This window comes from Salvia miltiorrhiza, unplaced genomic scaffold (assembly GCF_028751815.1).
Source record: "Salvia miltiorrhiza cultivar Shanhuang (shh) unplaced genomic scaffold, IMPLAD_Smil_shh fragScaff_scaffold_57_2, whole genome shotgun sequence".
Taxonomy (NCBI): Eukaryota; Viridiplantae; Streptophyta; class Magnoliopsida; order Lamiales; family Lamiaceae; genus Salvia; species Salvia miltiorrhiza.
In genome coordinates this window covers 187,029-199,603 of record NW_026651470.1, presented here as the reverse complement: position 1 = coordinate 199,603, position 12,575 = coordinate 187,029, and the positions used below count along the sequence as shown (strand labels likewise).

At 36.2% G+C, this 12,575-nt stretch overlaps 1 protein-coding gene across 2 annotated transcripts; it reads right to left on the bottom strand.

Annotated features, from left to right (window-relative positions):
• Positions 1-5,916: 5,916 nt before the first annotated feature.
• On the bottom strand, positions 5,917-12,298 carry LOC131003001 (inorganic pyrophosphatase TTM2-like). Of its 2 annotated transcripts, none has more exons than XM_057929477.1 (13): positions 11,925-12,298; positions 11,678-11,786; positions 10,654-11,007; positions 10,138-10,252; positions 9,033-9,228; positions 8,835-8,948; positions 8,462-8,635; positions 7,694-7,888; positions 7,313-7,435; positions 7,123-7,244; positions 6,848-6,953; positions 6,501-6,770; positions 5,917-6,417 (listed from the first exon to the last, which is right to left on the bottom strand). In XM_057929477.1, the coding sequence occupies exons 3-13, from the start codon at positions 10,988-10,990 to the stop codon at positions 6,196-6,198; spliced, it is 1,974 nt and encodes a 657-aa protein (XP_057785460.1). In that variant the 5' UTR covers positions 10,991-11,007; positions 11,678-11,786; positions 11,925-12,298; the 3' UTR covers positions 5,917-6,195. The 2 variants fall into 2 exon arrangements, with proteins under 2 accessions (XP_057785460.1, XP_057785461.1); XM_057929478.1 differs by having other exon boundaries at positions 10,654-11,004; positions 11,925-12,271.
• Positions 12,299-12,575: the final 277 nt, after the last annotated feature.

The following is a 12,575-nucleotide window of genomic DNA, read 5'->3' as shown; positions in this document are numbered from 1 at the left end:
CTCCGTTTTTATTTCATGAGTTAGACGTGGTTTAACCCCTTTCCGAATCATCAATCTCCCTATCAGCGCAAACTTGAATTCCTCTACTCTTTTCCTGTAGAATTCCTTAGGAATCGGTAGAAAATCAACCTCCCCTCCGGTTTTGGCATGCAGCGCTTGATACCTATGCGCCGGGAGATCAGGCGGCCTAACCCTAGGTGCAACCACCGCAGCAAAGTTCATTGTCTGCCTGTTTTCCTGTTCAGCAGCGGGCGTATCCCTTGATCCATTCGAATTTGCAGTCCCCGTGGGATTGGAGTTTTCCGCAGTAGCTTTTGGTGAATTAGGGTTTATAGAATTCGGTTTAGCCGTCCTCCCATGCAAAGAATCTGAAACAGTAGCCGACGACGGCGAGAAGTTGTTGGAAACAATTGGAAGGTTGAGAGCCGAACGATCCCGGGCGCTATGAGGCGAGCTACCGGAATCCATAGGGTTTATAGAATTCGGTTTAGCCGTCCTCCCATGCAAAGAATCTGAAACAGTAGCCGACGACGGCGAGAAGTTGTTGGAAACAATTGGAAGGTTGAGAGCCGAACGATCCCGGGCGCTATGAGGCGAGCTACCGGAATCCATACCGGCAAACCAACGTTGAGAGAAAAGGCGGCTAGGTCATCTCCCAAGGTAATAAAGTGATGATATCCATTTTTTTTTTTTTATAACCTAAACAAAAGTATATATTTTATTTAATTTTAATTAAGCAACTTTTGAATCCCAAATCTTTTCTCATAAAGCTTTACAAATTAAATTATTGAATAAAGTGAATCCACATATTAAATCCCCTAAAAAAATCCATATATTAAATGATGAATTAATAAATTTATTTTTTCTTATGCTATTTATATTTTATTGATTTTATAATTTAATATTTAGCTTTACGTATTTTAGCAAATGTACAATTTATACAAAATATTTTTATAAAAATAAAATGATGCTATTTAAATCTCATATTGATTTTTGTGATACTTTATCAGTTCGTAACCTAAACAAAGTATATATTTTATGATAAAAAAATTAAACAAATTTTGAATCCCAACTATTTTTTCGTAAAGATTTACAAATCAAAAATCTAAATTAAATAATATATTTTGCAATTTTCTAACCAGATTCTAAATTACATATCAATTTCTTATTAGACTTCACAAATTAAAAATATAAATAAAATGATACAATTTGAATCTCACATCAGTTTTTATCATTCTATATTTCCATTATATAACATAGTATATTAGTTTACGTAAAGCAACTCAAATTTTATAAAGCGTCTCCAGTGGGAGGCACTATAAGGTGGTCAATTTACGTAAAATAAATCAATTTTTGTAAGCGTATTAAAATTTCAAATATACATAATATATTAATTTTCATAAATTAAATCAATTAAGATGATGACTATTATTCTATAAAATTAAACTATGAAAATATGTATGTGGTATTTTATAGTTCAATCCTTTTAAAAATTCCACTCTTCTTTATTCTCATTTTTTTTCACAAGTCTCATCTCTTATCTCACATTGAGTTTTTTTTCACCATATCTTTTTTTTTTCATAAAGGTTTACAAATTAAAAATATAAATTGAATAATATATTTTGTAATCTTCTAATCAGATAAAATGTTGCAATTTAAAATTTCACATAGTATATTAGTTTACGTAAAGCAAATCAATATTTGTAAGCGTATTTTATCAATGATAAACATATTAAAATTTATACGTAAGAAAAATCACATTTATTAGTTCATTGTTCTAATATATGGACTTCTATTGTTTGACAAACTTAGTTATTGGTTGAATTATTATTAGTAAATTAAATTAAAATTTTGATTAAAAATAACTATTTATTTGGCCAACTAATAATTAATTAATTAGTTAAATTATCTTATTGTAAAGAAGATGTTTAGTTGGCCAATAAATAGTAATATTTAAAATAGATCAAATAATTAAGTTTTGTTATTTATTATAGGGTTAATGCCGTGAAAAACCATGAACTTTGGTGTCATTTCAAAATTTTCCATGAACTATTTTTTTTATCCAATTTTCCATGAACTTAAGGGGTTGAACAATTTTTCCACAATTTTCAAAAATCTCCAAATTGAATGCTGACATGGCATTTTAAAATAACCTGAAATATGACATGGCACCGCCGGACAGGAACCAAAACGACGTCATTTCATTGGGGGTAAAACGGAGTTGTTTTTACCTTAATTCCACCGGAGGATTCGTCGACCTCGTTAGCCCAGCCCATGAAGAAGTCGGAGATTATATGCAGAGCGGCGGGGCGCCGTCTCTGGCGGTTATATCGCGGATTAGGGCGCGGAAGGGGGGGTTGGAGGGAGGTGGAGGCGCGGAAGAGGGTGGCGAGGAGGTGGAGGGGTACGGCCTCCGAGTTCTCTGTGTCCGGAGGGAGGCCATGATCGGCGGCGGAGAAGGGGAGGTCGGAGAAATGGATTTGGGGGTTGGAATTCTCTGCAACTTCACCAGCACAGCAACAACAGAGAGAGATGGGGGATCGAGCGAGGGATAGAGAGGCGCGACTGGCGGCGGCGACTTGCAGCTTTCGTCGCGGCGGAGAAGGGGAGGTCGGAGAAATGGATTTGGGGGTTGGAATTCTCTGCAACTTCACCAGCACAGCAACAACAGAGAGATATGGGGGATCGAGCGAGGGATAGAGAGGCGCGACTGGCGGCGGCGACTTGCAGCTTTCGTCCTCCCAATCCTCCACCGACTTGCAGATCTGAAATGGGAAAATTTCCACCGACTTGCAGATCTGAAATGGAAAAATTTAAAAACCCTAGGAAGTTTGTAGTTCGAGAATTTGGGAGAAAATGGAGGAAGGAAAGAGGGAGAAGAAAAGGCGCCGGATGCGGCGAAAACCGGCGACGTCCGCCGGAGGAGAGCAAGAGAGAGACAAGAGAGAAGAGAGAGAACGTAGAGAGAGAGAGAAGGGTGAGGAAGAAGAACAATTCGTGCTTTTTTTTTTCCATGTGGCAATTTTTGGTCCACATAAGCGCCATATCAACTCGTATTGCCTAAAAATTGCCATGTCAGCCCGGAGCTTCACCGGAGGAAAAATTCGTGGAAGAATTGTTCAGGCGTTTAAGTTCATGGAAAATTGGATAAAAAAAATAGTTCATGGAAAATTTTAAAATGACACCAAAGTTCATGGTTTTTCACGGCATTAACCCTTTATTATACAATCAAATCAACCAACTACAATACGAATTAATTATTATCGATTTTTTTAGAACTAAATATGTTACTTTGTTTCACTGGATTAACCAATAACCGGATTGAAAAATTCAATTATTTGAAGTAGGTTCTAGGGAAATTTAGTTTGACGTAAATGTGAAAACTCTAAATGTTACTCCCTCTGTCCCATGAAGCATGACACACTTCTTTTCGGCACGAGAATTAAGAAATTGGTATTTTGTGTGTTAAGTGTGGTAGGTGAAAAAGTGAAAATGTGAATAAAGGGTAAATTTTTTACTATTTTTAGAAACGTGTCATGCTTCGTGGGACAGACCAAAAAGGAAACTGTGTCATGCTTCGTGGGACGGAGGAAGTAGTTATCTAATTCAATTTTAAAAGAATGACGAGTTTACCACAGTACTATCATTGAGAAATCTAAAAATTCTAATTGTCTGTTAAACATAAGATGATTTTCTACATATTAATATTAATATATAAAATAAATTAAAATATAGTAAAATTTGGCTTAATCCTGCGTAAGTTTTTTATTTATTCAACATTGCAAAATTATCTTTTGTATTAAATTAATGACAATATAAATTGACCAATTCATTTGTAAGCATTTCCGCTAGGTATATATTTTTTATAGCTCTAGACGAGACGAGTCTGAAAATTAACCTTTGATCTTTCAAATTGTAGACAAGATAATGTTAAAAAATCAGAGGTGATCTATCAAGTTTCATACGAGATGCACTTAAAAGTCGATTTTGCTCCTAACAATATGATGCTCATAAGTTAGAAGTGGTTCGCGAAACTCCAAACGGGATGATGCTTATAACTAAATTTCGATCCTTTAAGCTTCAAATGAGATACTCAGTTGTGGTCTTCAAACTCCAAATGAATGATGCTTATAACTCAGTTCCGATCTATCAAATTATGGACGAGATGATGGTTACAAGTCTGTTATAATCTTTCAAGCTCCACACGAGATGATGCTCACGAGTCAGTTATAGTTTTACGAGTATTTTGCTGTAAATAATATGATGCTCACAAATTAGAAGTAGTTTGTCGAGCTTCAAACGAAAGGATGCTCATAACTTAATTCCGGCCTTTGAAGCTTCAAATGAGATAATGCTTAGCACTCAGCTTCGGTCATACAAGCTCTAAATGAGTGATGCTTAGAACTTAGCTCCGGTCCATCAAACTATAGACGAGACGATGCTCACAAGTCAGTTATAGTCTTCAAGCTCCACACGAAATGATGCTCACAAGTCAGTTATGGTCTTATGAGCTCCGAATGAGATGTTTCTCACGAGTCAGGTTTTATATTTCAAGTTGAATATGAGATGATACTCATAAGCCAAATCTCATATAACAAACTTCAGATAAGATAATAATTATAAGTTTGACGTACAAAAGTCAAATGTGATATTTCAAGCTACAGACAAGATGATGCTCAAAAGTCTTGTAAGGTTCGGATGAGATGATGTTCATATATAAGATGATATTTCTATATTCGATTAACAAAAAATACGATATGTCAATCCTTCGTCATATCCTATGTTAAATTTACGTAAATATTTTTCTAAAATCTCCAACCTCACATCAACTTTTTATAATATTTCATTAGATAAAGATTTATATAAAAAGACAATCTATTTTAACTCTCAACAAAAAATTAACATATAACTGACGAAAATTGTTAAGATTATTATAGCTTGAACTGTACTAACAATTATTTTAATCAAATAAAATTAAAATTTAAAAATAATTTATATAAAGACCATTTCATATGCTATAATAAAAAATAAGTACAAAATTTCCCGTCATTCTAAAAATAATGTTTGTGACATCAACTACTCTTTTGATAAGTATATACGAAGCCAAATATAATTCGAACCGATGAAATTTGAATAAATCATGAATCTATACATAATTGATTTTTTATTCAATGTTGCCCATCATAGAAAATACAGAGTAATCTGACATGATGGTCAAGTGTTTAGTCACCTATTGTTTAGTCGTCCAATGCCACTTTTTCCCCAATAAATTGACAAAAATTGTTGATTTGACTCCAACTTTTTTAATGACTTTTACTTTTAATCAGCGCTGGATTTTAGAATCTAATTTCACTTTGAAGATTAAAATTCTTTATTTGTTCCAACAAAATAACATTGATACATTTTGCTCAAAAATAAAAATAACATTAATACATCCGACCTTTAGCAACAATGACTACTATTACTCATCTTTCTTTTTTACTTGTTACCTCATAATATTGATTTATTTTTCCACCATCAATGAAATTCAATCTGCATTGATAATTGATATGATATGCCGTTTCATAGCTCAAGAGGGTTTCAGTCAGTTTCACCTTTTACCATTAGGGTGCGTTCTCTTTGGTTGTAAATTTATCATGGGAAAAGGAAGGATAAACAAAATTTCACCCTTTAAATCATTGCTTTCTTTTCCCACATTTTCTATTTGACCATTACTCATTCCTCATTTACACTACAAAGGAGGGATAATATTATCACACAATTTTTGGAAGGATAATATTATCCCTCCTTTGTAGTGTATATGAGGAATGAGTAAGGGTCAAGTAGGAAATGTGAGAAAAGAAATGAAGGATTTAAAGGGTGAAATTTTGTTTATCCTTCCTTTTCCCATGATAAATTTACAACCAAAGAGAACGCACCCTTAGAAGAAAATGCAATTACCACAAATATCCCACACAACTACAAAATTTGCTTAACCAGACCCTTCAGTTATTACATAAACTCAATTTCAATACCCAGGAGACGCGATCCGCCTCCGGACAAGTCGAAAGCACCGATCAACAGACCGGTGCCATCGACTAGAAGGGCGGGCATTGCAAAACAATCAGTGTGGGAAATTAACCTATCTGAGTGACATGACGATAAACTAAAATGATGTACATGTCGAATTTGAATTAGTTTTGGAATAATTTATGCTCAATTCCGGGACGAAAGGCCCTTGAACAAACATATTCCCAGACTACCAACTGCCACTGAAGCCAAAATCATGTATACTCTACTTGAATTGTTACCAGTTATTTCACCTCTGTTGCGCCTTCTGTCACGACTTGATCTCTCCCCCAGATTTTCACGCAGAAGACTGCTGAGGCTCTCCAGCTGAAGAATAACTTGGCGTTGACCTCGTGCTATACTTGTTAGCTGTGAAGAAATCAGAATGGAACATAGATTAGTATTGGTGGCCAACATCAGTTAGATTTCAATGTGAGAAACTAGGATGGTACCTCGTCAAGAAAAGTCACGTCTTTTGCTAACTGAGAAGAAGATGAAGAATTAGGCATCATAGATCCAGTTAGGGATCCATTCTCTAAACCGGAGATGAAGTAAGAAGTCGGAGCTGAGCCATTAGGGACTTCAGCTTGGGCTATGTTTTGGGAACTAGGCGAAGATTTTTTGTTAGTCAACTTGGAATTTAACTCTTCAACACGAGATGTGAAATCATCCATCCGGTCGTTTAGAGTAGAAATCTGTTCTGAAAGCTGTGCCGCAGCTCCCTGCATGTGTCAACAAAAAATAAAATTAATCCAGTATGCAAGCAAAGGATGATTGCTCACAAGAACCAACACGATACCTGATTGGTTAATGCCGCTTGTGAGTCTGCTGTCCTATCCTCGAATCTTCTGTTAATTTTGGACAGGTTTTTGTCCCTGTTTGATGAATATGAATGCGACAAGCCACTGCCAAAAGAAAACCACCAGTTTGATGATTTAAGAAACTGGCTAATTAATCGAGTTAAATAACCTAATTTTATTGCATCAGCATCACACAGAATACCGAATATATTGTTTATATAGCTAAATCATCTTCAGCGGTAAAGATTAAGGCAACCTAGGATGGGAAGTATACCTCCTAAGATGTTTCGTTCTTGCAGCTGCCCTTTCTGCTGAGGCTCGAGAAAGTGCTTCTTTTGGGCTCGAGGCAGAGTCCTCATCTAAGCTCAGCTTGGTCTTCAAATCATCTGGCAATGCCTGCCGAGATTTTTCAATTAGGACTATCATACTCAAGATGGCATTAATGAGGTCTAGACCAAACATACCATAACCTCGTTAACAAGTTTCTCCAGCTGTATTTGTTCGATATATGTTCTTGGAACATACGAACCATCCAACCCTAGTTGATCTGCCACACATTTTACAATAAGGCGGTCTCTACCTTGTACCTGTTACAAAAATCAAGTCTATCTTTATCCAACTACATTGGAAGAAATACGCCAGCAAGACTTCAAACAGACAAACAAATGGCCAAGGGTAATAGTGTAAACATATAGCACCTGTGATACATACTCCAAAGATTCTTGAAAACCAAAAATAAAGGATAAGTAACAAGATTGAACTAGAGAGAACTATAAGCATGTGAGAGCTAAGTTGATAATAGAGAAGAAAGGAAGGGGCATAGCATATAAAGACAAGTGCACCACCTGAAGATAATGACGATTTAACTGCTCCAGCCAATCGATCTTTACACAGACCCTTTCATCACAAAAGACATGGCTACTTCGTTTGAGAATGGCTGCGATTGTGTATCCCAAAGCCATTAATCCACCGAGGAGCCGGACACTAACTTCAAATGTTATTCTTGGTGATATGACAAATGGAGAGTCGGTGACCCATTCCTAAAATGAAAAACATATTCACATTTTAAACAAACCGTAAAAAATTGTTGATGGTGTTATAATGAATTATGAACTTCCAACATCCAATTGTTAAAGGAAAAAAAAAAACAAATAATTCCAATAGCTGCTACATTGCCTAGTAAGTTTTAGAAGATCATGAGATCAGAAGGGAGACATTCAGAAGCTCTATAAATTTAATTCAGCTATCTGGATTCCTCAAGGATCCTGTGATCTTACAACAATTTATATGCCTAAAAGAGTGGCAAGTTAAACCTCAACTGTGATTAGATCAAAACACTAACTTCAAAATCCAAACAACAAATTTCGACAATTGATTCAGAGCACATGACAAGAAATAAAATTCATTTTGTTTGAACTCTGTTCTTCATGTTCTTCAGTGCTTGCATGCAACATCATACCAGTTAATACAATGTACTCCGCATGCCAAACTCACTCATAATTATGATGCATTGTTGATATACATATGTGTGTGTGTATAAGTGAAAAAAAATGCAATAGTAACATAATAAAGAATGCTATCTGAAATCCAATGCACTGGCCATTGAAACAGACCTCAAACATGAGATTATACTTTCCATCTTTATTGCGCATCCTCAGGTAAGATTGGCAGGTCTCTGGATCTTCACCAGGAGGTAGAAGATATATGTCGTAAGTTTGTTCGGTGCTTTCTGTATGATCTTTGGACATGACAGCTTTGATTTCCTCCTCGGTTACATTTTTTGTAGACTAAACAAGCATGTACCGAACAGTTATCTATGGTAACCAAAGTAAGAACTATTATAGTAAAACCCTTTTTGACTAAACCATCAATTAGAGTTTATAAGCTCTTTAAAAGGTTTCATTCAAAGTTTCAGAGTTTAAGTATCTTCGAGACAGAGTTAACCTAACATCCTCTAAGCTTGAAACTTATAGGATACAAGTTTACCTTGAGAATATATGTAGGGCACTGGAATCCAGTAAATGGGTTAAATTTGTTGATAATTTTTATATGTGCAGTGCGGAGGTCAGGCTCGATAAAAGCCTTATACATTGGATACACCTGCAGAGAAATCTAACTGAGAACTTCCAGAAAAGATATTAGGTACTTAATATTATATCTAGCTTAAGGATCAGGAATACACACTGTTTCAGATATTTGGTGTATTATTTCTTCTGGTTCCTGTCCGGCGCGTTGAATGTCTCGTAAAACTCTTTTAACGAGATCAAAGTGAACGCCACCAGTCACAGACACCCGGAGATCCAGTAAAGGGCGCAGTTTTTCACTTAACGCATAGATGCCCTCTATAATCACAATGCGAGAGCTTGGAACTTCAACTGTCCTGTCATCCAGTGTCATTTCATGAAATCAAAAGGCAATAGATAATAGCAGGCAAGCGAACATGCAATTATACAGACCCTACTCTAGAGTCCATGTTTTGACAAAGTGACATTTCGATGTTCACCAATTTTTAAAAGCCAACAGCGAGCACCCAGAAAAGAGACCAAAACTAGGAATCACAAGGTTTAAAAGCACGAGGGATGAGAAATAGATGCCAATGATATAGTTTAAGCTAGTCAAGGATGCCAAGAATTACTAACTAATTGGTGTATCCTGACAATGCTTAAGGATACCTGTTAGGCATATAAGTTAGGGAGCCCTAACTTAACCCAAAACCATGGTCAAAGGTAAAGGGTTGACCCCCTCTTATATACCATTCCACACTTTCATGTGGAACCGATGTGGGATATCGTAACAATCCATCCCCCATTAAGACCGGACGTCCACGGACGGCACACGGAACGGTGGCACCCTTGCACAGGGCACCCTTGCACAGGGCCCACTTCCCAGGTGGCAACCCACACTGGGCCCATCCGGGGTGGCAACCCCTAGGCAACCCCTAGGCCCACCATCGGCAGCCCCTTTCCGTAAACGTCCGGATCCGGCAGGTCGGACCAAATTGTTAGGCATATAAGTTAGGGAGCCCTAACTTAACCCAAAACCATGGTCAAAGGTAAAGGGTTGACCCCCTCTTATATACCATTCCACACTTTCATGTGGAACCGATGTAGGATATCGTAACAATACCAGCAAAAGACAATCAAGCCCGTGAATAACCAGATAAGAGAAATCATAACAAAAGAAGACTCTTAAACAATCAATAACCACATCAAAAATGTCACAGTCAGCAATAAAGGTTTTAAATAATTAGGATCAACTAAATTAAGTAAGATAATTCTAGGATGAGAACCTGTATCCCGTGCGGGAGCTGGATTTGAAATCATATATTGGGACATCAACTGGCTTCCCTTCCTTGAGGTCGTGAATGTTTTTCAGCAAAGTGTCGTAGTCTGTCAAGCGTGGATCTGTTTATTTGATACAACAAACGAACATGTCATCAATTTATACATAATGAATATGCACAAATGTTAATGTTCATGGACTAGTAACTACTAGTGAGTTCAGGAATCAATCCGGTATATTGTGCCAAACAAACAAAACATCTCAAAACTGAAAAGAATCGCCACAAATTTTAGAAATGAAAAGAAAACTCCAGTGGCAAACTCAAGTTTAAAGGTCAGGTACCAGCATTTCATAAAACTAACTATGAAGAAAGAAGAAAAGTCCAGTAGCAAACTCAACATATAAGAAGAACCCAACTGAATAGAAATGAATAATGGAGAGAGAGGTTTCTGAGCAAAGGTAAAAGTGAGTAGTTGAGAGAGAGGTTTCTGAGCAAAGAGTAAAATTAATGAATATATCGTACCATCAAAGTTTCCATCTATAATTCGACTTGCATCATTGTAGTTGTCCATTGAAATGACAGCAATGCTTGGCATAAAGTTAAGTATCTTCTCTGTAAACACAGTCTTGCCAGCTCCAGAAGGACCAGCTACTCCTATTAATATGAGTCCTTCATTCTTTTGTGCCAACAATTGGCAAGCCCGAACTACAGCGAAAAACCCTTTCTCAAAAGACAAATTATCAGGAATTGGGGCAACCTCATAGCGGTCTGAGTCCTTTCTCTTTACTAACCGAACTTGATCTTTCAAGAGCCCATGTTTCCGATGAGTTAGTTCATCACTATAGGCATCTTTACCCATTGGTGCTATACTTCCTTCTGAAGAGAAAAGAAAGACTATTATAGTGGTGAAATAATCAGGAACACAACATAAAAGTGCAGAATCAAATATAGGAAAGAATAGCATAAGTTAGCTCAAATGCAGGCAATTTAAGGATAGAAACATGTCAGCATCAAAAAGCAATCAGTTACATCTTTGATGAGTTGCAATTTCTCACGATATGTAATGCATAAATTTTCTTCAGTACGCTGAGTTGGAGGTAGTTTCAACCTTAGAGAACCACGACAGTCACTAACAAACAAGCTTCTCACGACTTTAACTTATCATAATATACCTCACAATCAATTAATAGCTTACATACAAATAGGTGACCAAAAGCAGAGAAACTAGGAAATTATTCACAAAAAGAGTAAAGCAATATAGGCAATATCGTAACAAGTCAATATCATACTAGTTAAAATTATCGGGCAACTATTTAGCAGCCCTCAACATTTCAGATCAACCCAAATGGCAATGCACTGGCAAATCAAATAGCTTAACCGTAGTTTACATGACCAACTAAACCATAGCAGCATAAAAATAACATCTTTTACAAATCCCTTGCTGTTTAACTAAACCAATATCCAATCAAACAATATCAAACATGATCAGCATTACAAGATTGCACACAACCAACCACAAACACATAACAAGATTCGGACGAGTTACCAAATAAACAACTCTAAGAGAAGAAAAGCTTCCAAATTGCGGCCAATAAACAACTTCTGGATAATTGGCTTGGATCTGCAAAGTAGAACTAACCCAATAAACCTACTTCCTGCAACAAAAACACGCACACAAGAAATCCCAGTTCCCTTAAACACGGAAAAATCAACGGAATAGATATGAGGAGATAGATGGATATATTAAGATAAACATAAATCAAGAAAATATAGAACATTCAAACAGCACTGACCTCCTGTTCTGATTCTGTGCTTCCAGTTACAAGTGGGGTTCGGCCAAAAATAAAAAAAGAATAGAAAAGCGTAGAAGGTTTATTGGGCATTCACTCATTAATCGAATGGTGCGATATTGCGTACGTGTGCATTTTCTTGAATTTCTGCTGCTTGTTATGTGTGTTTACTATTTTCTATGTTCAAGGAGTCTGTTTGGGGAGACGGTGAGATTTTTTATTTAGCATCTCTTTTAAAGAAATTCTTGTGATTTTTGGGGAATTGAGAATTCTTGAGAAAACGCCACGACTGAATGGGAATCGAGGGCAGAACTCAACGCAGAGTGATTCAATTGAAGGGCTCGATTACTTGATATTTATACTTGTGTGAAGCGTCGTTAAAAATGGCAATTTCTCTTTTTAGCTTTTCTTTTTTATGTTTATCTCCAAACCTCGTCACATATTTATTGCCTTATTGGTGCATTCAAATCGTAGGATTTGAAATTGATACTAGTGCTATTTTGCACTTATCAATGTTTATATCTTTTATTTCCCTGAAAAATTAGATTTTTTTTTACAAGGACGACAATTATTTTTATTTTTAATTGAGACGGAATATTAGATTTGAATTGGATAAAAAAATCTTATTAAAAAATAATGTTATCTTATAGAAAG

Excerpts from the sequence above, each read along its gene's own strand:
- LOC131003001 (XM_057929477.1), bottom strand. The coding sequence starts at position 10,990 with ATGGGTAAAGATGCCTATAGTGATGAACTAACTCATCGGAAACATGGG. Across the intron at positions 8,636-8,834 it reads GCCCTACATATATTCTCAAG|TCTACAAAAAATGTAACCGA; the intron begins GTAAACTTGTAT and ends ATGCTTGTTTAG. Across the intron at positions 6,418-6,500 it reads ACGTGACTTTTCTTGACGAG|CTAACAAGTATAGCACGAGG; the intron begins GTACCATCCTAG and ends ATTTCTTCACAG.